At 39.5% G+C, this 22,627-nt stretch overlaps 1 protein-coding gene and 1 long non-coding RNA gene across 12 annotated transcripts in view; one reads left to right on the forward strand and one right to left on the reverse strand.

Annotated features, from left to right (window-relative positions):
- Window positions 1–22,627, reverse strand: part of ablim2 (actin binding LIM protein family member 2) — a 134,939-nt gene that overhangs the window by 38,055 nt on the left and 74,257 nt on the right. For all 11 annotated transcript variants that reach the window (XM_023346297.1, XM_023346298.1, XM_023346301.1 and 8 more), the window contains exons 3-6: window positions 15,552–15,735; window positions 9,716–9,828; window positions 9,438–9,564; window positions 8,373–8,466 (exon numbers count right to left, since the gene is read on the reverse strand). In XM_023346297.1, coding sequence (XP_023202065.1) covers window positions 8,373–8,466; window positions 9,438–9,564; window positions 9,716–9,828; window positions 15,552–15,735 — 518 coding nt within the window. The remainder of the gene's footprint in view (window positions 1–8,372; window positions 8,467–9,437; window positions 9,565–9,715; window positions 9,829–15,551; window positions 15,736–22,627) is intronic.
- LOC111610972 lies at window positions 2,513–3,678 on the forward strand. Its single transcript, XR_002753840.1, has 3 exons — window positions 2,513–2,596; window positions 3,344–3,412; window positions 3,527–3,678. It is a non-coding gene; the product is annotated as an uncharacterized LOC111610972 (long non-coding RNA).

The raw sequence follows: 22,627 nt of genomic DNA on the forward strand, positions 1-22,627 counted from the left end.
AAAGTCTTGGTATTGTTTTGTTTCGGGTTAGGTGACATTGGCTAGTTTGATAGTAAAATCAAACTAGCCAATGTCACCTAAAATATGATAGTAAAATATTTCTAAAAGGAGTATCAAATATTTACAGATTTAAGCAATTTGTCCCTAACCTCCACAGTACACTACACTTTCTTTTGTCATGCTTTCTGTTGCAAAAAAGAAACACTTCATAATAAATCAGTGCATCATGAAACTAAGTAAATTTATATCATTCCTGGCAAATTTTCTTGCTCTCTGCTCTCACCCATAATTTCAACAACTCCATAGAGACAAGCCCTGCAGTGAACTCATTAAATCCGTCAGGGGGGGCGTGCTGTGGTGGCGTAGTGGTTAGCGCGACCCGTATTTGGAGGCCTTGAGTCCTTGGAGCGGCTGTCGCGGGTTCGACTCTCGGACCCGACGACATTTGCCGCATGTCTTCCCCTCTCTCCTTCCCCGTTTCCTGTCAGCCCACTGTCATATAAGGGACACTAGAGCCCACAAAAGACCCCCTGGAGGGGTTTAAAAAAAATAAAATCTGTCAGGAATTGCTCTGCTTTGCTGCATCATCTGAGCTGAAAAAAACAGCAGAAATCAGGAACACCAATGCCCTGTTTCTTGGGTAACATACTGTTTAGTGCTTGTCTGAAACAAATGGATAGCAGATGGAGAGCGAAGGCATTCGGGGACAGATATGCGCTGAAATTAAATGAGCAAAGAGACTGTAGGTCAAGGTGGAATTGGGTCGACAGGTCTGGCACTTGAAAATCCTCAGAAGGTACAGGAGGCCATGCAAAGAGTTCATATTTGAACCACAGTAGATCATTCCACTGAATGATGGATAGGGCGTAAGAAGAGAGGATGTTGACTTTGAAACACTGAGACACCAAATGGACGGAAAAGGTTTGAATTTTAAACATGGAACATATGAGTAGACAGGAAAGTAGATACTACCATTATCAAATCCTTCCTTTGTTGAAATCCAAGCCTGCACGAAGGAGAAATTGTTTCCTTCAAAGTCCTGCAGGGCTGATCTATCAAGTAAAAGTAGAAATGTGAAACTAAAAGCAAATGTGGCATGATGTTTGGCAGACCCACTGAGTCCATCCCTTTCCCATCACTACTTCCTAGCACCGTGCTCTGTACACCTCCACCTCTATGTATCTCCAGAGGGAAGAGACTATTTAGGTGAGGGAACAGACTCACTTAAACTAATAAAACAGAGTGGAGCTACAGACTGGGGCATCCTTTCCAACATTCAATCCACATGAACAAAACATGTTCATGTAAAGTGAGGTGTATCCAAGGGTGTAACTTTGTGTTGCAAATTGGTGGGGACGCATTGTGAGGAAGAGTGGGTGGGGATGGGGGAGTTAAGAATAAGACCAAAACTTAAATCTGAGTACACTGTTAGCCTTTGCTGTATTTTCTACAGTTAAATACCACAAAATGCCCAGTAAAACTACCATAAGACATCTTTACAAGTAGTTACTGTAATTTGCATTGCATTATGGGTATAGTACATAGTATTACAGTAACTTACTGTATGTTTTGAATTTGCAGTAATTTACTGTTTACACATTGCAGTAGTGGTACTGTACTTATAATATACAGTAAGAATTATATTTGATTTCCAACGGTCATCATAGCTGCTTCATCGTGGTTCCCTGTTTCTGTATTTTTACTCCTTTAGTAGTTAACATATTTTTAAGGCAGAAAGAGAGCATGTACTTTTGTTTTTTTCACATCCTAGCTAACATTAACATGCAGTTTATCTAGCTACGTCATCAAGAGTGGCTTCGCTTCCAACCAGCTTTTTCTCTCCAAGTGCAGCTCTGTCTCCGTGCTGTGGGCTCACACTGCTTCAGCTCTTCAAGACAGGTAAAAAACCACTTCTTAGAAAACTGTTTGAAGCCAAAGCCTAGTCTGGAAATGTACATTTTAGATGGAGTTAACGTAACTTATAGCATCATGCTATAACTTAGCATGATAGCATGAGCTCGTTTGTGCTGGTTAGCCTGGTAAAATAACGTTACCTTTACGTTACTAACTCTGGTGTTTTATATAACTGGCATATTGTAACGTTATAAGTTACGTGTCTGTAAATGAGGTGAAAGAAAGGAAAATATGATGTTGTTATTTTTTGAGCTGGTTCAGAATTAACGTTAGCTAAGGTGCTAATTTTACCGTTGAAGGTTTTAGCTTGACTTTTGCCGCTTAATCTTCCTCGGGCGGCTTTAGGTTGAGATGAGCTCAGTGCTGAGTGTCTGTTAGCATTGTTGCTACATCCTTTGTGGAACAATATAACCTTAACTGATAATTGGTCCCCCCCCTTCTCTTTTTTTTTTTTTTACATCTAATGACTGTTCATTTGTTTAAACCATGATCTTGCAAATGTTAAAAGTGCAGATTAGCTACATAGGTCAGCAAGGATGAATTTCTAACATTGCTCTTTTTTTTCTTTTCTTCAGATGACCTTTTTTTTTTAACTCCCAAGCTTTTTCCCTCCAAGTGGCTGTGCAGTTCTGTCCTGCTGACTGCTAACATAGCTTCATCTCTTCAAAAGACAAGACAACAGGTAAAAAGACAGTTCTTCAAACATATTTGAAGCCACAAAATAGTCTGGAAATGTAGAGAAGCAGCTAACCTAATCTATAACTTTGAGCTTGCTACAGCTGGTTAGCTTGCAAAAGTACCATTACATCTCCAACATAGTGTATAAGAGTCTGTAAATGAGGACAAAGGTGAAAAACATTAAAGTGGTTTCTGTTATTTTTTGAGTTTGTTCAGCCACAGTGGCAGGTGGACAAAAAAGTTAATTTCCAACCCTGGTTACACATAAGGACTGTTCACATGTTTAAACCATGCTCCTGCAAATTTAAAGTTAAGTCAGTACTAACAGGTGCAACTATGTACAGGTGTAAATTCTGCAGCATTTGTACTTCAGAATTTACAGAATTTTGTAGTCATGTGAAGAAACATCAACACACAGCTAATTATCGGTTTACATGTGGAATAGAGCAATGTCCTGCTTCCTTCAGAACATTTTCTGCATTCAGGTCCCACATGCACAGGAGTCACCGCCATTGCAGAAGTCAGACTGAACACTTGTGGAATGTAATGCTTTAAAAAATGCATTTAGCCCCACAAACTGTCATTCACATCCGCTGTTTCAGAGTGGTAGCAGGATGTAGGGGTAAAGTCTAGTCTAGTCTCCGGGATGAGGTTCTCAAAAACCTGTTGTAATCTGGGTGAACTGGCCCTTTAAATATAAATTACTACCAGTAATTCATATTTAAGAGAGTTTTCCTTTTATGTTTTAAAGGTATCTTCCACCAAGATGTCTGTTGAAATGGAAATGACCTTACCCACTACACCAAGGGTAATCATCATGGTATGAGGAATATTTTCTATCACTATAATTTTTTTGTAGCAATGTATGTAATTGTTATGGTAGTCTGTACTTTTACTCACTAGCGTTAGCCTGACAAGGGTTTGTCTATTTTAGGAAATAGCTCGATGTCTGCAACCCGGTGGATGGTCAGTATGGAGGAGAAGGTATTTTTCGAGCCTGAGCAACTACATGACTTTGCCAGCGTCCTTGCTGTCTTTTTTGGGTCATATTCTGTCTTCAATCTGGAGTATCAGGAGTCAGCATCCACAACGCTGGAGATGATACAACAGCAAGTACTCTACACCAAGCCATTTATGAATTAAATTTAATGACAGTTTGACTGATGATGAAGAACCATAGCTGATTGCTGTATTGTACGTCTTCATTAAAAAATACAATTAATATATTTTATTTCTGTTAAAAGATTCTTTGTGAGGATCAATCCAGATGTTGGTACCAAATGCACAGCCAAAGTCGGTACAAGCCGCAAGACGGGAAGTCTTGTCAAGAGGAAAGTAGTCAGTGTCAACTCCCAGATCACCACCTTCTTCCAACAACTTGCTGAATTTGAATGGAGGACTTCCAACTAGGTAAGTATTTTACCAAATGTAAATGTTTATTATTTTGTTGTCTTTTCCTCCTATCTTGCATGCTCTGACTTTACTTTAGCCTTTTTAATCTGATTTTAATGATTATTTATAAATGGCATGTGATTCCTACACAATAGCCCTTTAGAGTAGCCTGCATCTTTTCTGTGTCCGTGGTAAAAAGTGGATGTCGCTGCATCTCTTAATAAATCACAGAAATGTATAAGTGTGTAGTCGTTTAAGTGTGGTGTATTTTTATACTATGCAGTTTTCAGTTTATTAGGCACACTTTTGCAGTAATCCGTCAGCACCAACAAAATGACTAAAAAGATTGTTGTACTTCATCGTCCCCTTGGGGACATTTGTAGTACGCAATCTTTTGAATTACTGAAGACTGACTGACTGCTTTTGCCATAAACAATCCAAAAACCTGAAGTGAAGCCAGTCCTGCTCATTCTTTATGCAGCTTCTATTATCACTTCAGTCCAATTGATTTTTTTTAAACAAATTATCAACTTAATGCTGCTTTATGACAAACATTTTATGCATGTGAACATTGTCACTTCAGCTAAATTTGTCAACTTCCTGTCGATTTGAAAACGTAGATAACTTCCTGACCATCTCATGACCTCCCACATTGTCTGTCTTATTCTTTACAGTTCAGCTTCCACAAGATGGATCCCACTGATTTTGTTTGACAAATGGAATAAAAGTTCTTCTGATGTAGGAAATGTGTTCTATGGTTTTGTTGTTTTACAGCACATTATATTGTATTGTGACATTGTTTTTTATGACATTGCGAATATGTAAATGGATTTTATTTCTACAAATCTGCTGAAAATAAATACCTGTTATTCACAGTACTTGGACTAAAATTTCTTTTGTGAAATTTTTCGGTTTATGGTAAAATATTCTTATATTAAAAAAAATGTAAACTTTAATTTACAGTAAAACTCTGACATTATGTTGTGAAACAAGTTTACAGTAGACCAGCTTTCCTATAAAATACAATTACAGTAAAGCAGTTATAACTGTAAAGCACACTCAGTAAAAATTAACAGTGAAATATCATAACAGTAAAGGTACTGTAGAATGGTAATTACAATAAAAGGTCTAACAGTGTACAGTCATGTTCAATAACTCAGTATAACTACATCCTGATGAAGCTTATATAAACAATACTTTTTGAAAACAGAAACATTTTAGCAGGAATTAAGCATACTAAGAAATGTAAAGATGTTCAAACTAAGTCATCCAATTAATCTTTAAAACATCTGTCACTTATATGTATGTACACTCAGCATCCCATCTTGACAGAAAAAAACAAAAATGTAGACATTTCTGCAAATTTATTAAAAAAGAAAAACTGAAGCATCACCTGGTCATAAGTATTCAGACCCTTTGCTGTGACACTCATATTTAAGTTAGTGATAGAATTACTGAAAAAAATAACTTTTCAGTCATATTCTGATTTATGGAGTTAGTGTGTATATTTGCTCAATGCTTGCCTACATTTGAAAACAGTTGCAAAATTCAGCTCATGTCGTCCCCCCAACACGGCGCTGCCTTGGGTGATGGTCCATGCCAGAAAACACCACTGCATGTCACAACTGTGTCTCAGCTCGTCAAGATTTTCAGTGGGATTTTGTTTGGGACTAGATGGGGCAGTTGGGATGTAGAGTGACCATCAATATGCATTGGATATTGCCTCATCAAGATGGCGCCCCTCGTCAAGATGGCGCCGGTGCAGCTGGCTGCCTGCAGACGCAGCTCCCATTGTGTGTGTTTGTCTGTGTATATTTGCTGTAACCGATTAATGATCCGTGCTTGAAGAACCCATGGATCATCAGTTGGGCTTTCCACAATGGCTGGATGTGGTTCTGTTGATGTTCTCCGCGTTCGTCTCCTACTTTTTATACTCTTGGTTGCGGAGAACCTCGCCCAGCGGAGTAGCGGCATTGTTTGCTCGCGTGAACGGCTGATTGCGCTGTGTGGGCCTCTGCTGCTGCCCGGAGACGGGCCTGTGGTCCCGGAGGAGTTACAGAGGAGACAACGGGGCTGTGGGTCTGGAGTTAAACGGAGGTAGAAGAGGAGACGGCGCAGGCCAGCGTTACCGGCGATTATTGTGGGGAACGTGAGGTCTTTGGGAAATTGGACAGACGAACTCACGACACTGGTTAGGACCCAGAAGGAGTACTGGGAGTGCAGTATCTTCTGCTTTGCGGAAACCTGGCTACACTTGCTTATTCCGGAATACAGCGTGGAGGTTCCTGGATTTTCCTTGGTGCGGGGGACAGGGACTTTTCCAAGAGTCGGAAGAAGAAGGGTGGCGGGATTGCACTTATGTGAGTGAGAGGTGGTGTAATCCTGGTCATGTTAACGTGAAGGAACAGATTTGTAGCCCGGATATTGAACTTCTGGCTGTGGGAATGCGGCCGTGTTATTTACCGAGGCAGTTTACTTCCGCCATTTTGATCGCTGTTTACATTCCTCCATCAGCTGATGCAGCGGTGGCCTGTGACGTCATCAGCTCTACTACAGCCAAACTCCAGACTAAACACCCGGACATTGTTATTGTGTCTTGTCTCTTGTCTTGTCTCTATGCTGTAACTGTGAAGTAATTTCCCTGCTGGGATGAATAAAGTACTTCTATTCTATTCTATTAGCCTCCATGGCTAGTGACATGCACCTGGGGATGGTGGACGCCTGTATATGTCGTTATGTCCACAAAAGCATATATGGTTCCAATGCAGGATGAGCAGTAATCTGTCGCAAAGAATAGTTCTAGCCCCCATATTGCTGATCTAATTTCTTTAATATGTGGCTTAAGTTAAATATGTGAAAAGTGCCGATGTTTGGACATGTAAATTATGTATTCTCTCTGGATGTAGATATATAAACAATTTGGTTTCTGTCAGTTCTGTCAAGATGCAGTAGAGGATTAAATAAATTTCTCTTTTATAATGGCCAATAATATAATTGTTCCTAATTGCTGCTGTCGGAGAAATGGTTAACAAATTTTGACTCCTATGCTTTATATAATATTTTATCCTATTTTATGATTGCTTTGAATATTGCCACGTTCTACAAACAAATGATGCAATTAGTCCAGGGACGTAGAAACCCAGGAGAACAACTTGAAACCAATTGTATTCTTTTTCTTTTCCATTCTGTCAGCTTAACGTCACACACAGACCCGTTGCCAAGGCAACTTTCAAACAACAGCTCCAGGAGTTGAAGGAGCAAAGATTAAGTTCAAGTGTATTAGGAATTAAAATAAGAAAAAACACACTAAAAAATTCCCACACAAAGAAATACCAAAACATTCAGCCCGCTACAGATTTCTGTTTTTTGAATTTTCAGGCTTGCTGTTTATTTTGCGATCATTAAAAAGTAATTGCCTCAACACTTGTGGTGGTTGATTAGCTAATTTAAACACCTGCTCTACTGATAATCTGCCACAAAGTAGATGTGTGGGTTGATTTATTTTTGTACTAACTGAACCGAAACACACTGAACTATGCAGCTGGGGTATGTTAAGATTGTCAAAGTTAAGCTACAGCATAGTTAACCTACTCTCCACTTTTTATGTATATTTTTTTAAATTAAAACCTTTTACTGACATGCAAATTGTGATTTCCTTGGATCTTGTTATCTTGCTGTTGTAACGTTGACAATTAATAGCAAAACATTGCATTCCTTTATGAGATTCTTTGTTTGTTAATTTCCTGACCACCGATATTCCTGACTCAATGCAAAGCAGTAGCCTTGTGGTGGAGACATGTCCACACCAAACTTTAGGTATACCAATCTCCAGGTAGAAAATATAGATATTATTTAATTTTTGATGCACCCAAAGCATGGTATGGAACTATAGCAAAATTAAATGAATGGCAAAATAATTATTTTACATATCGTAAATATTTTTTTAATAATTAAATAATAGATTTATGTACTCATCACTAATTTGACTTATTTTATGATCCATTTAATGACTTATTTATTCATGTCAGTCTGGCCTTTCATAGAACTAATTAAACAAATAAATTCTATATTATAAATACTGAAATATTGATACATGCCTTTAAGAGATGTAATAAATTCAATTGCAATTAATGAATGTTTTAAAAATAATGACGTTTATGTTATAAGTTTCTTCTGAACATGTTCTTTCTTGTGTATAGATACCTTTATTTTTTATCCACTATAATATATTTATTTATGTACTTATTTATTCACATTATATATTTATGATAGGTATACATAAATATATAACGAGTCACTAATTTTTTGAATCATAAAACTTTGACACTCCATAAAAAGGAGTGGGAAACACGCTGCACAGAATTTTCATCATATGAAAAACAGCATACCTCCAGAACCTTCCCAGTGATGTACTTCTTACAGCTCTCACACTGGATGCCAAACATAGCATGGTAATCCATCTCACAGTAGGGGATCCCATCTCTGTTTGGACAACATATGAGAAATTATCTAGAGACAGCAGAGAGCAACAGACATGCTTAATATCACACAGATAATCTAGTGTCTAACATATCCAACCAGGACACTTTGTTTTGACACTTTGCCAAGACAAAGTGTCCTATCTTGGCATTTCAGGTATACCACATGCAGAAATAGTTCCCTACATGTAACAAGACAGCATTTCAAAAAAGATGGAGATGGATGGAGATTACTTGATTGAATCAAGACTGGATCTGGCATCAAAGTAAACAGGTCGGATTCATGAAATAACCTGTATATGTACAAGCTGTAAGCATTTGGATTATTGGATTTGTGTGAGTGTGTTTGTGTGTGTGGCATAGTACTTGATACATTGTAAGGACCGTTTTACTAACACGAAATACGTTGTGGGGACACACTGATCCATGTGAGAATCAAAGCCTGGTCCACAGGAGAAGTGTTGTTTTTGGGTTAGGATTAGGCTGTAGTGGTGAATGGAAGTCAAAACAAAGTCCTGGTAAAGATGAAGGAAAATAATATGTGTGTTTGTGTGGTTCCATGGCCAACACAGAACTCCTTTGTTTTTTTCATGAACACAAAGGAGCTGTTTGCCACCAGAAGTCTGTGTGACCCTTTCTTGAAGACATTTTGTCAATCTGGTGAAGGAGCTAATTCATTCCTAGTCACGCTCAGCTAATAGCAGTTAGAAGGAACATATTACAGCAAATTTTACATGTTGCATTGCATTTAGTTTATAGTCTGACTGTCATGGGATATGTTTGATTTGGAGATGCCAGAAACCTTCTGGAAATCTTCCAGTTGAGCAGTGGTTCCCAAAACATTCCAGCTTCTGACACACAAAATAAAATGCAAGAGAGTCTTGACACCAACTCTTGGTTGAGCACAAAAACATTTTTACAGAGTCAATTAAAAAGAGGGTCGCTGGACCTCTGTTAATAGCCAGAGTAACTTACTTGCTTATGTACTCAGCATTGAGCACCTTGTTGCACACTTTACACTTGAAGCAGCCCAGGTGCCAGTGCTTGTCCAGAGCAACAAGAGACTGTTCATTCTTGAACTCCCTCCCACAACCACAGCAGTCTGCACAGAGCACATGTAGATGAAGATAGAATGAAGTTAGCTTCAGTTTCATCATGGAGTAAAAGTGATATCGGACATTATGGGAAAATTCAAGTTCATGGGGTGGGACACAGAGTTCAGGTTTATGACAGGAACTGGAATCAGTACTAACTGTGAACAGCCTGGATGGGTGCCGGGCTGTTGGCAGGCAGAGGCTGGGTACATTTCTGGCAGATACACTCTTTTCCATTAAATGTCACCCGATCACCAGCTGGGAATGGCTGCCTGAAAACAAGCAAGACATGTAAAATCAGATGAAAGATTTCACTGGGGTTGTGTCATGTGACAAGAGTTAGGTTTGAAGTTAAGAGAACAAACCCTGAACCCTTTACTCCAACCAAGGTATTTGTCAGGTCTGGGCCTTGGAGAAATTGATTGTTCAGTGAAACTCCCTGATATGTGGCAGTGCAGTCAAAAACAACTCTGATTTTCTTCTTTTTTGTATGATACACTCCCTTTGCTATGATGTCATACATGAAGGTAGGCCTGTCACAATAACAAATTTTGCTAAGCGATTAATTGTCTCAAAAATTATTGCGATAAACGATAATATTGTTTGAAGACCTTTTTACACTGATTTAATGGAAACGCATATAATGCAATAATGCATGTGATTTCCTGCCAAAGATAGATAGACTTTATTTTCAAAAGAACACTAAACACTGGAACTGATAAACAAAATAAACAAATCAACCAAAAATAAAATGGATTCTCAGTCTCCATTAACAAAAAATGTACTTGAATAAAAACTAAACAACATAAAGCCAAAGTGTAAATAAATACTCCATTCAACCAAAAGACTGCAGATTATGAAGTCTGTATATTATGTTGCCCTGCAATAATCATTAGATTTAGATAGATAGGGCACATCCGACTACCTGAAGCAATAGTTCACACTACACGATTTTTGCCCCGATTTTCCCCTTACAACAACCTTAGAACCTTGGCCGTTCTAAGATTGTCGTAACCGATCATCCTGCAGTGTGTGGTGTGTTACGGTAGATCGTCGTGGTCGCTCTGATCTAAATCAGGGGTTTTCCCCGACTGGGAGCAAGAACTCAGCCTGTTGAATGTGACAGGTAGCCAATCAGAAAGTGCGGATTCTCCTCCGTACTTTCTGAGGGGAAATTACGGAGAGGAATCCCAAACAGCTGACATGGAGCAACCCGAAGTCCAACAAACATTGGAGATGATATGTGGAAACAACATTAATGTTTATTCAACATTTTGTTTGTTCAAAGAATATAGAAATGACAAGGAGAGGAGTTGGAGCAAAATTGCTACCGCAGTTGATAAACCCGGCAACTTTTCAGCTGTTCTTCATTAACGTGACGTAAATAGGTTCTAATGATTTTCATTCAGTCAGGACTTTACACTGACACTAGCCACATGCATTGCAGGTAGACTGTAGTAAAGCATTGATTAATGCCTGGTTTTAAAATTAGTTCACTGGACTTGTGGCCATTATTTTGTGCCCATTGTTGGACACCACACGGCAGGAACGAACCCGATCGAACCGTTATACCTAGAATTTCTGTCGGCTAATGTGTGATCTCAGGTTTTGACAATCGGCCGACAACTCTAAGATCGTATAGTGTGCGCTGGGCATTACACTAAGGAAATGAGGAAGGGAGGAGTCAGTGGAGAGCACCGGAGTTGAGCCTTTTCTCATTCAGTGTCAATAACAGAAAGAGAAAAAGGCCGGAAGAAACGATAAAGCCGATAATTAAAATGAGGTAGATAGTTTTCATTTATCGTGCGATTAACTGATTTGTTGTTTAGGCCTACATGAAGGCTTTATAGTCAGCATGAAACTCAGATTCTTTATTAATCTTTTCTTGAGATTGATGGCTCTCTGCTCAGCTAGACTGCAACTTGTTCTTAAATGAAAGACTTATATAGTAATGTCCGTCGATGAGCTGACAAGACTGATCGACATCTTTCATGAACTGCAGATCATCTTGTGACATCTTGTGACAGGAATTTCATGTTGTGTGAGCACTGAAGGTAGGTCAATTTATCTTTCCTCTTCAAATCCACTGACTTCCAGTTCTGACAGGATGTGACTATGGACAAGCTTCTCCTGTCCCATAGTTCGGAGCAAAATGTCCGTCTTTCTGCCTCTTAAGTTCAGTGCTCTCGTGATCTTCTCTGTGCAAAAAGTCACTGAACTGCCAGAATCTATAAAGGCATATTTCTCAATTATCGTGTGCCTTTCTTGGACTTGAGCTTTACAGTAACAATGGCCAAAACTCCTTCTTTGCTTCCAGTCTCAGTTTATCAACACATCTCCTGGCCTATGGCACTAGTGGCCTGAGTTTCAGATGTGCTGTTTCTTCTCTTTTTACGTGTAGGATGCTTGGACAAACATAACTGACATGTCAATCTTCTTGAACAATCTTTACTCAATGGATTTCAATTTTTTCCTTGTGTGCTAGCTTCTGGAACATTTCACAGTTGTCAAGAGTATGATTCTTGTCCGAGTACAAACAGTTATTCTGAGATACTTTGCCATTGTCAGTCTTTATGATTTGGTTTGACTGTGAAAATTTCTGTTTTTCTGTGTTAACACTTGTAGCAAAACTGCTACTTCTTGGAGTACTTTCCTTTGATTTCCTCACAAAACAGCTTTTTTCTCTTTGTTTTGTAGATAGATTGACTTCCTGGTGATCACCAAACAATGGATCTAAGATGATCTTTGTCTGTCAATGTAATCTACCAGATCTGCGCACCTTGCTATTCTTCCTTTGGTCTCCTGCATTTCAAATGCCACATTATACCATTGTTCCCTCATCTTATATGGCAAGTTGGGCAGAATGGCTCTCACATTTGTTGGATTATCCTTTTCTTCCATATAGACAACATCTTGCATCGTGTTTTGACAACCAATCAAGAAGAGAGAATAAGCGTTTAAGCCCTTAACATTGTCTGTCTTTATCTGTGGCCATTTTAAAGCCTTTTCAATGTAAGCCATGGCTATTTTTAAATTATCGCCATATTGCTGATAAAGCAGCTGTCTGGCTTCTCTGTAGCCTATCTCTAGGGTCATGTGTTCATGCTTCTCTCCAGGTCTTGAGGCTCTCCAAATGTATATTGCTGCCGTCAGTGTTTTTTCTAATATATTATAAGGCTCAACAGGAAGTAAGCTTTTCAAAATAAAACTAAGTTTCACAATAAAACTGGCCTGAACAAATATTAACTCTCTTTACTAAATATGACAAAATTTAAAAAACAAAGCATTGTACAAATCATTTAAATATTTCTTATGTATAGCTCTAACAAATACTTTTGAGGACTGTTGATCAGATGCAATGAGGAATTACTTACATTTTGTACAATTATTCAATGAACAACTACATTCATTGACACATTGACACAGACTGTCAAATGGCTCGAATATCCCAGATGGAAATTACATTGTTGTCTACAGAGGAGGGTGTCTCAAGAAAGAGGTTGCGCTCTCTCCATGACTGTTTCATTAAGGCCAAATAGAGGATGAAGGGACGGAAGTGTGTCCCCCAGGGGGTCTGCACTGTGTGTGAAAGGTGTGTATGAACACGAACGCCCCTCAACAACATGACTACAAATTGACTGTGGTTTAGAATGACCTAGCTAAAGTGCAGAAACAGGCAAGACTTGAAAACTGATTTCACAGACACTCCATCAAATTTGACTCAGTTTGAGTTATAGTGTAGAGAAGAATGAGCAACATTTTAGGCTATTTATGTTCAAAGATTATACTAACCTCAAAAACAGCTGTATTTGCAGCAACAGGTGGCTATGCACGGTTTTGAGTGAATGGAGCTATATAAAGACAATTCTAAATAATTTCTTTGTCAAAAAAATATGAAGGCCATGTAATTTTCCTTCTACTTTAGAGATATGTGCCACTTTGTTCTGGTCTGTCACATTTCCAACAAAATACAGGGAAATTGACAAAAAGTACTGGACATGACAAAATGGGAGACGATTAAGGCATACGAATATTTTTGCAATCACTGCATGTCAAATATTCTGAAATGGAATTTGTGAAAAAATAAGATTGCCTCAAAACATTGTGAATAATGAAACCAAGGAAATTGAACACAACCCTACAACATTCCTTAAGGCTCTGGATGTTGTAGGGTTGTGTTGGTTGACGCGACTCTGCAATATCGCATGGACATCGGGGGCAGTTCCCCTGGATTGGCAGACTGGGGTGGTGGTCCCCCTGTTCAAAAAGGGAGACCGGAGGGTGTGCTCCAATTATAGAGGGGTCACACTCTTAAGCCTCCCTGGCAAGGTCTATTCAGGGGTCCTGGAGAGGAGGGTCCGTCGGATAGTCGAACCTCGGATTCAGGAAGAGCAGTGTGGTTTTCGTCCTGGTCGTGGAACACTGGACCAGCTCTACACCCTCGGCAGGGTCCTGGAGGGTGCATGGGAGTTTGCCCAACCAGTCTACATGTGTTTTGTGGACTTGGAGAAGGCGTTCGACCGTGTCCCTTGGGGAGCCCTGTGGGGGGTTCTCCGGGAGTATGGGGTACCGGGCCCTTTGATACGGGCTGTCAGGTCCCTGTATGACCGGTGTCAGAGTCTGGTCCGCATTGCCGGCAGTAAGTCGGGCTCGTTTCCGGTGAGAGTTGGACTCCGCCAGGGCTGCCCTTTGTCACCGATTCTGTTCATCACTTTCATGGACAGAATTTCTAGGCGCAGCCAAGGTGTTGAGGGGATCCGATTTGGTGGCCTTAGGATCTCATCTCTGCTTTTCGCAGACGATGTGGTCCTTTTGGCTTCATCAGATTGTGATCTGCAGCTCTCGCTGGAGCGATTCGCAGCCGAGTGTGAAGCGGCCGGGATGGGGATCAGTGCCTCCAAATCCGAGGCCATGGTCTTGAGCCGGAAAAGGGTAGAGTGCCTTCTCCGGGTCAGGGGGGTGTCCTGCCCCAAGTGGAGGAGTTTAAGTATCTCGGGATCTTGTTCACGAATGGGGGAAGAAGGGAGCGGGAGATCGACAGGCGGATTGGCGCAGCGTCTGCTGTCAAGCAGGCGCTGTACCGGTCCGTCGTGGTGAAGAGAGAGCTGAGCCAAAAAGCAAAGCTCTCGATTTACCGGTCGATCTACGTTCCCACCCTCATCTATGGTCATGAGCTTTGGGTCATGACCGAAAGAACGAGATCGCGGATACAAGCGGCCGAAATGGGTTTTCTCCGTAGGGTGGCTGGGCTCTCCCTTAGAGATAGGGTGAGAAGCTCAGTCATCCGGGAGGGACTCAGAGTAGAGCCGCTGCTCCTTCACATCGAGAGGAGCCAGTTGAGGTGGCTTGGGCATCTGGTGAGGATGCCTCCTGGACGCCTCCCTGGTGAGGTGTTCCGGGCACGTCCCACCGGGAGGAGGCCCCGGGGAAGACCCAGGACACGCTGGAGAGACTATGTCTCTCGGCTGGCCTGGGAACGCCTCGGGATTCCCCCGGAGGAGCTAGAAGAAGTGGCTGGGGAGAGGGAAGTCTGGGCCTCCCTTCTGAAGCTGCTACCCCCGCGACCCGACCTCGGATAAGCGGAAGAAGATGGATGGATGGATGGATGGATGGAAATTGAACAATGAGAATAAACAACTGAATTATTGATGATCAGCAGAGTCTTCCCATCAGCGCAGACATACAGTTAAGCCTATTGCCTTCCCACAAGCACTGCTTCCTTTCTAACTCTGACTTCTGTTCATGTTCCTCACAATAAGCACAAGTGTTTTCCCTTCACAAAAGGAATACTTGTTTAAAAATAAATGCACTGAGGTTATATGATCACATTACAAACCTTGAATTGGAACATTCACGTCAGGTTCAGCACAGGGTAAGTACAACATGCCCTGAATGGTTCAGGAAGCTGTAGGCTTAGAAGTGTGATCTTACTCCAAAATTTTTTCACTTTAGAATTTCTTTAATTGAAATTCTACTTCCCAACCTTTGCTCTTACTTGCATGAGGCGCAGACAAAGCAACGGGGATGGTAGGTCTTCCCCAGAGCTGACACCACCTCCCCCTCAATGAAGTCCTGGCAGCTGAAGCAGCGGGTCCCGTACAGCTTCTGGTAGTCCAGAGTACAAATGTATTCACCTTGGCGCACAAAGAAGCCTCCTTGGGCAAGTTCACAACCACATACTAGGGGAAAAAAGCACAGGAGAAAGAGAAAATGTGAGGAAGAATTACTGATATTTGGAACTCATAACACCCAAATTGGAATAATTTTTATTCCATTTCACTAATAAACTGTAATAAAATGGGTGGACTGTTATCTTTGTTGTGTTTTTATCCTCCATACTTTATTAGAAGAGAAATGGCTTTAGTTTCTTGATTCTGAGTTTTCTAATTAGATGACTTAACACACAGCCAATTTTTAACTGTACATATAATTCTAGTTCAACTGAACAGTTTAGTACTACTTTGTGTTAGTCATATAAAACCCAAATCAAATACACTGAAGTTTGTAGTTTGCAAAAAGGCAAAATTTAACTTTTTCAAAACCATGGACTTGGCCTGAAAATTTGAACAAGCCCCGCCCCCTTGCTCTCTGCTGTGTCATGCAGCCCTTCCTCTACAGCCCCTCCCCCTCAGAGAAAACTAGCCTAAACACACCAGCTTTTAAACAAGGCTCCACAACGGCGGATAAACAACTATGGCATCGGTAGGTATCAACGTTATGCTTTACGTTTAAAAAATAGTCAGTTCATATTTTAGTGTTTGCTCTTTTTATAAGTTATAAATTGCTAGTAAGCTAACATAAAAGCAGCTACAGTGTGTAATTATTCAATGTTTGATAAGGTTTGCTAAATACCTAAGCAACATGTCAAGAGTTAGCAGTTAAAATTTTTCGCTTTTCACGTTGTGACATTTCATTTGTATGGTATGCGACTAGAGTTCTGATATGAAATCCATGGGCTACAATGAGGAAATTACACAAAGAGTGACAGGCAGTAAGAAGAGGAAGCCATGTGCGTGGAGCATCAGGCAGGGCAGGTGGGAGATGGGTCACAGGTCACGGAGTCGGTCCAACTCCTGACCATCTCAGCAAAGGTTTTGACGCCATGTATAAAAATGAGCTTTGCGTCACACTATGCGTAAATATATGCACGCTGTTTCCCTGGCGTGAAAATGCACGGTTGCCACGCAAATTTTCTCTGTGAATAATATCAAACTACAAAGCATCAAAACTCACCTAAATACACTGAAATCTGACTACATTCAGTTATTTAGACCAAGAAGCATCAAAACTGATGTTGTTTTCATGATTTTAATCTTTTATTGTTTAAACGTAAACAATGAAACTGAACCGCATTTATCCTCATACAGTAATCTAACAGCACACAAAATAAAGAAAATAAAAATAAAAGGATGTAAAACCTCACTCGAATGTAAGTAATATTTTTCCTCAGTTTTTGTTTCATAAAGATGTAACTCATTGATCTGTGTGCCGAAGCGCATGAAATGCATCGCGGGCCGACCCAAAGCTTAAGCAAACTAAGTGGCTGCTTAGGGCCCAGGGGGCACAAGGGGGGCCACTAAGTGGAACTGATTTTTATATATTTTTTTATGATTTCTATGTGATTATATGAACAAAATCACATAAATTCATTCTAAAGTTGTGATTTTTTTTTACAATAATATATACATTATTTGATAATGTAGAAATCGTTCTTATATAGGCAAAAAGAAAAATAAATAAATAAATTGCTCTTGGGCCCCTCTGATGGCCATGGTAGGTGTGCAGAGTGCATCCAAACCTCCAAAGCACCAGTAGAAGAGAAGTTATCAAAAGAAGTCACAAAAATGATTTATCCTTCAGAGAGAAAGAAAAGAAAGAGGAAGAATCAAGGAAAAAGTCAAGATGAAGGTATGTTTTAATGTGTCTTGGTAACGTAATGTTTATCGGAAAGATTTATTTAAGCTGCTAATTGAAAATTAGCTTGATAGCGCAAATGTTTGTATTTGTGTGAAGCTAAGTTTTAACTTTACATGAGTTGATTCTAATGACTGGCTTCAAAATGGCGTGTTTGAAAATATTTGACAACAATAATTGAAACTTCTCAATGTTTGATATTGTCTACAAAATGTTTTTACATCAGGCTACATGGCTACTGCATTAATATACCAAGAAGCTACTCTAAGCTGTAGTTGGTCATATGGTGTTTGCTGCTGATAATTTATGCATCTAAAACAAACTGTATTTTTACATCAACTTCTAAGTTATGTGAAACTTCTCCAATTAAAATTGTTTAAAGACACAGAATCAACCTGGTACCAGTCCGCATTCTCAAGTGAGAAATACTCACCTGGTATAAATTGAATTTGTATCTATTGTAATTACACCCAAGAGAATTTAATTTAATCAAAAAATGTCATGAATATGTGTGTGTGTTTATTCCATCTTAAGTTGGGCTGCACCAACTGCAGGTTTTGGCCGATCACCGATCTTTAAAAAGCCTGACCTGCCGATTTTATTTTGGCAGATACCAAATTTTTTTGTCTGAAATTTCGCTAAATATAGCAAGAAAGTCACTGAGTTTTCAACAGTGAGGTGAATATTATTAACTGCAAACATGCTGACATGACCTGGTGGGCCGATCTGTCAGTCAACTTTTCACTGTATGAAAATTAAACAATATGCTTTTAAAGATATTTTGTCTATATTTTAAAATATATGCTCAAAATAGATTTTTTTTAAACTTCACTTATTTAGCACAGCTGTTGCCAAACCTGACACAGTGCTACAGATGCTAGGAAAAACGTCAAAGACAAGCAGCGCTAATGGAGCTATTACTACTGGAAATGCTAATAGAACTAGAACACCAGTACTGAATGTGGAACCACTACAAACAATGAACAAAGTTCAGCTCCTAAACAGCTCTTTCCTAACTGGACAGAGCTGTTTAGGACAGCTCTGTCTCGGTAAGAACAGCTCGGTAAGAACTATAGAAGTTCTTACCGGATCACACAGTCTGACCAGAGGTTCGTGTCATTCATTTTTTCATTTACGAAGCTGAAGGCAGCAGTAGCAGCAGCTCCTACGACCAACTCTGTCCTCTTCCTCTGTTTAGTCCTCCTCATCATCACCTCTTCTGATTTCTACGTTCTGATCAGTTTCAATGCGCTCCGGTTCAAATTAAAAAGGCTTAATAACGTTACTCATCACTGTTTTGGCTGGAGGAACCAGGCAGTTGAACCATTACAGGTCATTTACCCATAATGCATTGCAGTGTGAACAACATGGCGACATTCCTATGAAAATATTTTATCAAAATTTATACAAACTAAATAACCTACAGTATTATTACTGTATTGTTTTTACATCTAAGATAAATACTTCCCAAATAAGGTCTATTTTTATAAGTAATTGTGGTTCCCTTTAAAACATCTAGATAAATGCAGGTAACCATGGTAACCACTAAGTTTAAAGGCCACCTGGCTCTTGCTGTAGTCACATTGCACTCGCAGCTGATGTGTTTACAAACAAATAATCCCTCTATAATGAAGCACAATAACCATAGCGACCAGATGACATCACATGACCACCATGGCGCCTGGAGGTTGAGCCCTTTTCCTCCCAATAACTGCCTTTCCTCCCTTATTCTATTCTTTGTTTCCTGGAAATAAAAACAGGAACGATAATTGATGTTTTCCTGGTTGCCTCAGTTCTGCGCAGTGATTGAAATACCTAAGATTCGACAGATTCCCCTCTGCCCCAATACAGAATTAGCACTTGTTCTTATTGAAGAGAAGTGGGTCCTCTCAACATAGTATTTGTTGGAAAAATTGGCCTAACAGGGTGAGACATGCTAAAACCCATATACACAATGTCTCAAATTTGTATGAACTTGAGAGGTTTTCATGTGCTTGCATTTTGCATTAATGGAACAAGGTATGGTCTGGTAAATCTACAATACAGTCATATTCAATAAATGAGAATGTAGGCCCAAAGGTTAAAAGAACCTTTCAAACTGCCTTGTTGCTGAAAAAGTGCTATATAAGTAAAAGTTCTTTGAAAATAACTTTTAAACAGGGATACTTTTAATTGAAGACAGTTCTGTATGAAAATGTCTACATTTTTTCTTGGTCTTATTTCATATTATTTTTCTTTATTATAAGTTTCCATTAGCTGTGACTGTAAAAATCATAATTATTACTAGAAATAAAGACTTGAAAATAGTGTAAATAATTAGGCATCATGTGGTTCCATTAGCATGATTTCATTTTCTATCCTCATAGGTTCAATCACTTTTCTTTGGGCACTTTACAAAAGTAAAAGGTTACATTAGAGGTGAAATGAAAGCAATTCCAATTTGATTCAATAATAACACCAAATCATTTAATTAAGTAGTTCAATAATTACAAGGAAATTTAGTGTGAGAGTATAAAATATCAACACATCAAACATCAGATTTGGCTTACTTATCTGCGAAAACAGAGAATGTTTCATTCTCAGTCATAGCCCATAATACACAGTTAAATGCACACGAGGGACCATGCTTGTGACCACAGGGATTAGACTGATGTTCACTGCTGTGGACCAAACATGCAGCATCACGCAAGTTACACATCCAAACAGGTTCTTCACTTTAATCCCCTGTAAAAACTTGGACAAACATGTTGGAAATCCTTAACCCAGAAACCTTTCCTTTTTTATTTTATCAATTCCCACCAGGGAGTACAGCCAACTTTTTTTAAACAACCACAACAATACAAGCGGAAATGTTTGTATTGCATTCTCTTCCTTTACACAGGAAGAGAATGACATACTTTCCAGTGACTGCAGCAGGCCCTGAAACATCCATATGAACAATCTGCCTAGAATGAGATAATGCTTAAGGCTAATTGGGTAAACATCAGTGGCTGGATAGATGAATTGATGGATAGATGTTTTTTTTTCTTCTACTTCACAACCATATGCTCTTTTGTGTTTGTCTGTCAGAGAAAATACATGAAACCCCCTTGAATTTGTGTTTGACAAAAACTTTAGCGCCAAAACTCATGTTTTGGTTGCCAGGGCTTTATGGGACAAGTTGTTGACTGACTTCAAGTAGACAAAGCAATTGATATGCATTGTGTTGCTGCAAAAAATAAAACAACATAAAAACAAACCAATGTGCTGCGCTTGTCACGAGGCGAAAGCAAAAGCTCCTCCACTGGCTGAACCCCCGGTCCACTAACGCAGTGGTCCCCATCCTTTTAACACCACAGACTGGTCAAGGGTTGGCAATTTTACTGTGGCCCAGGGTGGCTGGGAGGTGCGCAGTAAAATTGCACCCCCCTCCCCGCCTGATTGTAGCAGATTGTCGCTTGCAATAATCGTAACCGATCTTCCTGGACACTCCCGAGGTGTGTCACGATGACTGATCTGGTCCAGTCAGTAGAACATTGGGGCCGCTCCGATCTAAAATCGGGCATAATCATCATTGTCTTGGCCTGACTATCGCAGCCTGTGGGGTTCTCTTTCATAGCACTCGTTTCGTGTTTCACTATGGCAGGGGTCTGCAACCCGCGGCTCTTTAGCGCTGCTCTAGTGGCTCTCTGGAGTTTTTTCAAAAATGTTTGAAAATGGAAAAAGATTGGGGTGGGAAATATATATTTTTGTTTTAATATGGTTGCTGTAGGAGGACAAACATGACACAAACATTCTTAACATTTTCCAATGCTATAAAAATGTGCAGAATAAATATTAAATTTCAACATTTCTGTCAACAAAGATTTGCGTCTTAGCCTGCAACGCACGTTTCTTCCAGCTGGGCGGGGCGCGAGGCAGGTGGGTGCTGTAAACAAACTGACGGGTGTGTGTTGGGCCATGGAGAGCAAAGAGGAAAAGAGAAAAATAGCCGAGGAGAGACTCTACAATTCTTGGACTGAATCATTTGCATTCATTGCCAATGCAGAAGGTTTACCTGAATGTTTGCTCTGTAGTGAGAAGTTGTCAAATGACTAAAAGAGTAAAAAGAGTACCATGCTTTCCAGACTATGGAGCGCACCTTACTATAAGCCTCACCTACAATTTTTTTTAAATAACTGGAAACGTACATAAGTCGCACCGGGCTATAAGCCGCATGGTTCAAAGCATGGGGACAAAGTAGCGGTTTATAGTCTGAAAAATATGGTAATGTGGAAAGACATTTCCAGGGAAGGTACATTAGCTGCTGCATCAAGATTAAAGTTACATCTTACAAGCCCGATGTAGAGAAGCTGTCCAGTGATGTCCGTGAACAGAAGTCACATTAAACACGTAAGAACACAATCTTACCATAGGCACATATATTTAGTAACAAAGTGGTTGTTTTTATAAATTGATTAATGATTTTTGTCAGTATATATTTAGAATGACACTTAGCGATATTGTGTTTTGTGGCTCAAATCTGAGGATTGTTGCGTGTCAAAAGAGAAGAGGATGCTGCTATGTTTTACCATTGCACTGACTTGCTTGGCATTTGCACAGAAATCAAACTTAAACTGTATTAATTTAATTTTATATACTTTCCCTTTTCAAAAGGCTGCTGCTTTATTTTATAACTGCAGGTTGGTTTTATTGCGTTAGTTACCGAGATAAGCGGCACGTTATGCACGTTCTGTTTAGTTGTTTTTTCAATCACACACTTTACAGTGATTATTTACAATGCGCGATCGTCGTTATGAAAACTGCATTATGAAGCAGATTTTCTGAGTTCCAAAAGGAAAAAAAAGACCCTTTCCTTGTCGATCGTCATAATAAAAATGACATCAAAAATCAGATTTCCTTAGGGTGTGATAAAATGGCATTTCTTTAATTTTATCAATGCAACGAAACACAATACATTAATATTGTAACGGAAGCACTTAAAGCACTATCGTACAACAGAGTCACGTGGTGCTTCATTCCGTCCAGGATGCACAGCAGGGAAAATAAACATTTAATTATGAATGGTAATTATGTATACTCTTAGTCATTTTGATAATAGGCTAACATAGCTAATATAAACACTTAAAGCTTGTTTTGCATTCATTATAAACCTTATATAAGACTTTAAATTTTTTG

The sequence above is a fragment of the Xiphophorus maculatus genome, chromosome 14, assembly GCF_002775205.1.
Source record: "Xiphophorus maculatus strain JP 163 A chromosome 14, X_maculatus-5.0-male, whole genome shotgun sequence".
Classification (NCBI taxonomy): Eukaryota; Metazoa; Chordata; class Actinopteri; order Cyprinodontiformes; family Poeciliidae; genus Xiphophorus; species Xiphophorus maculatus.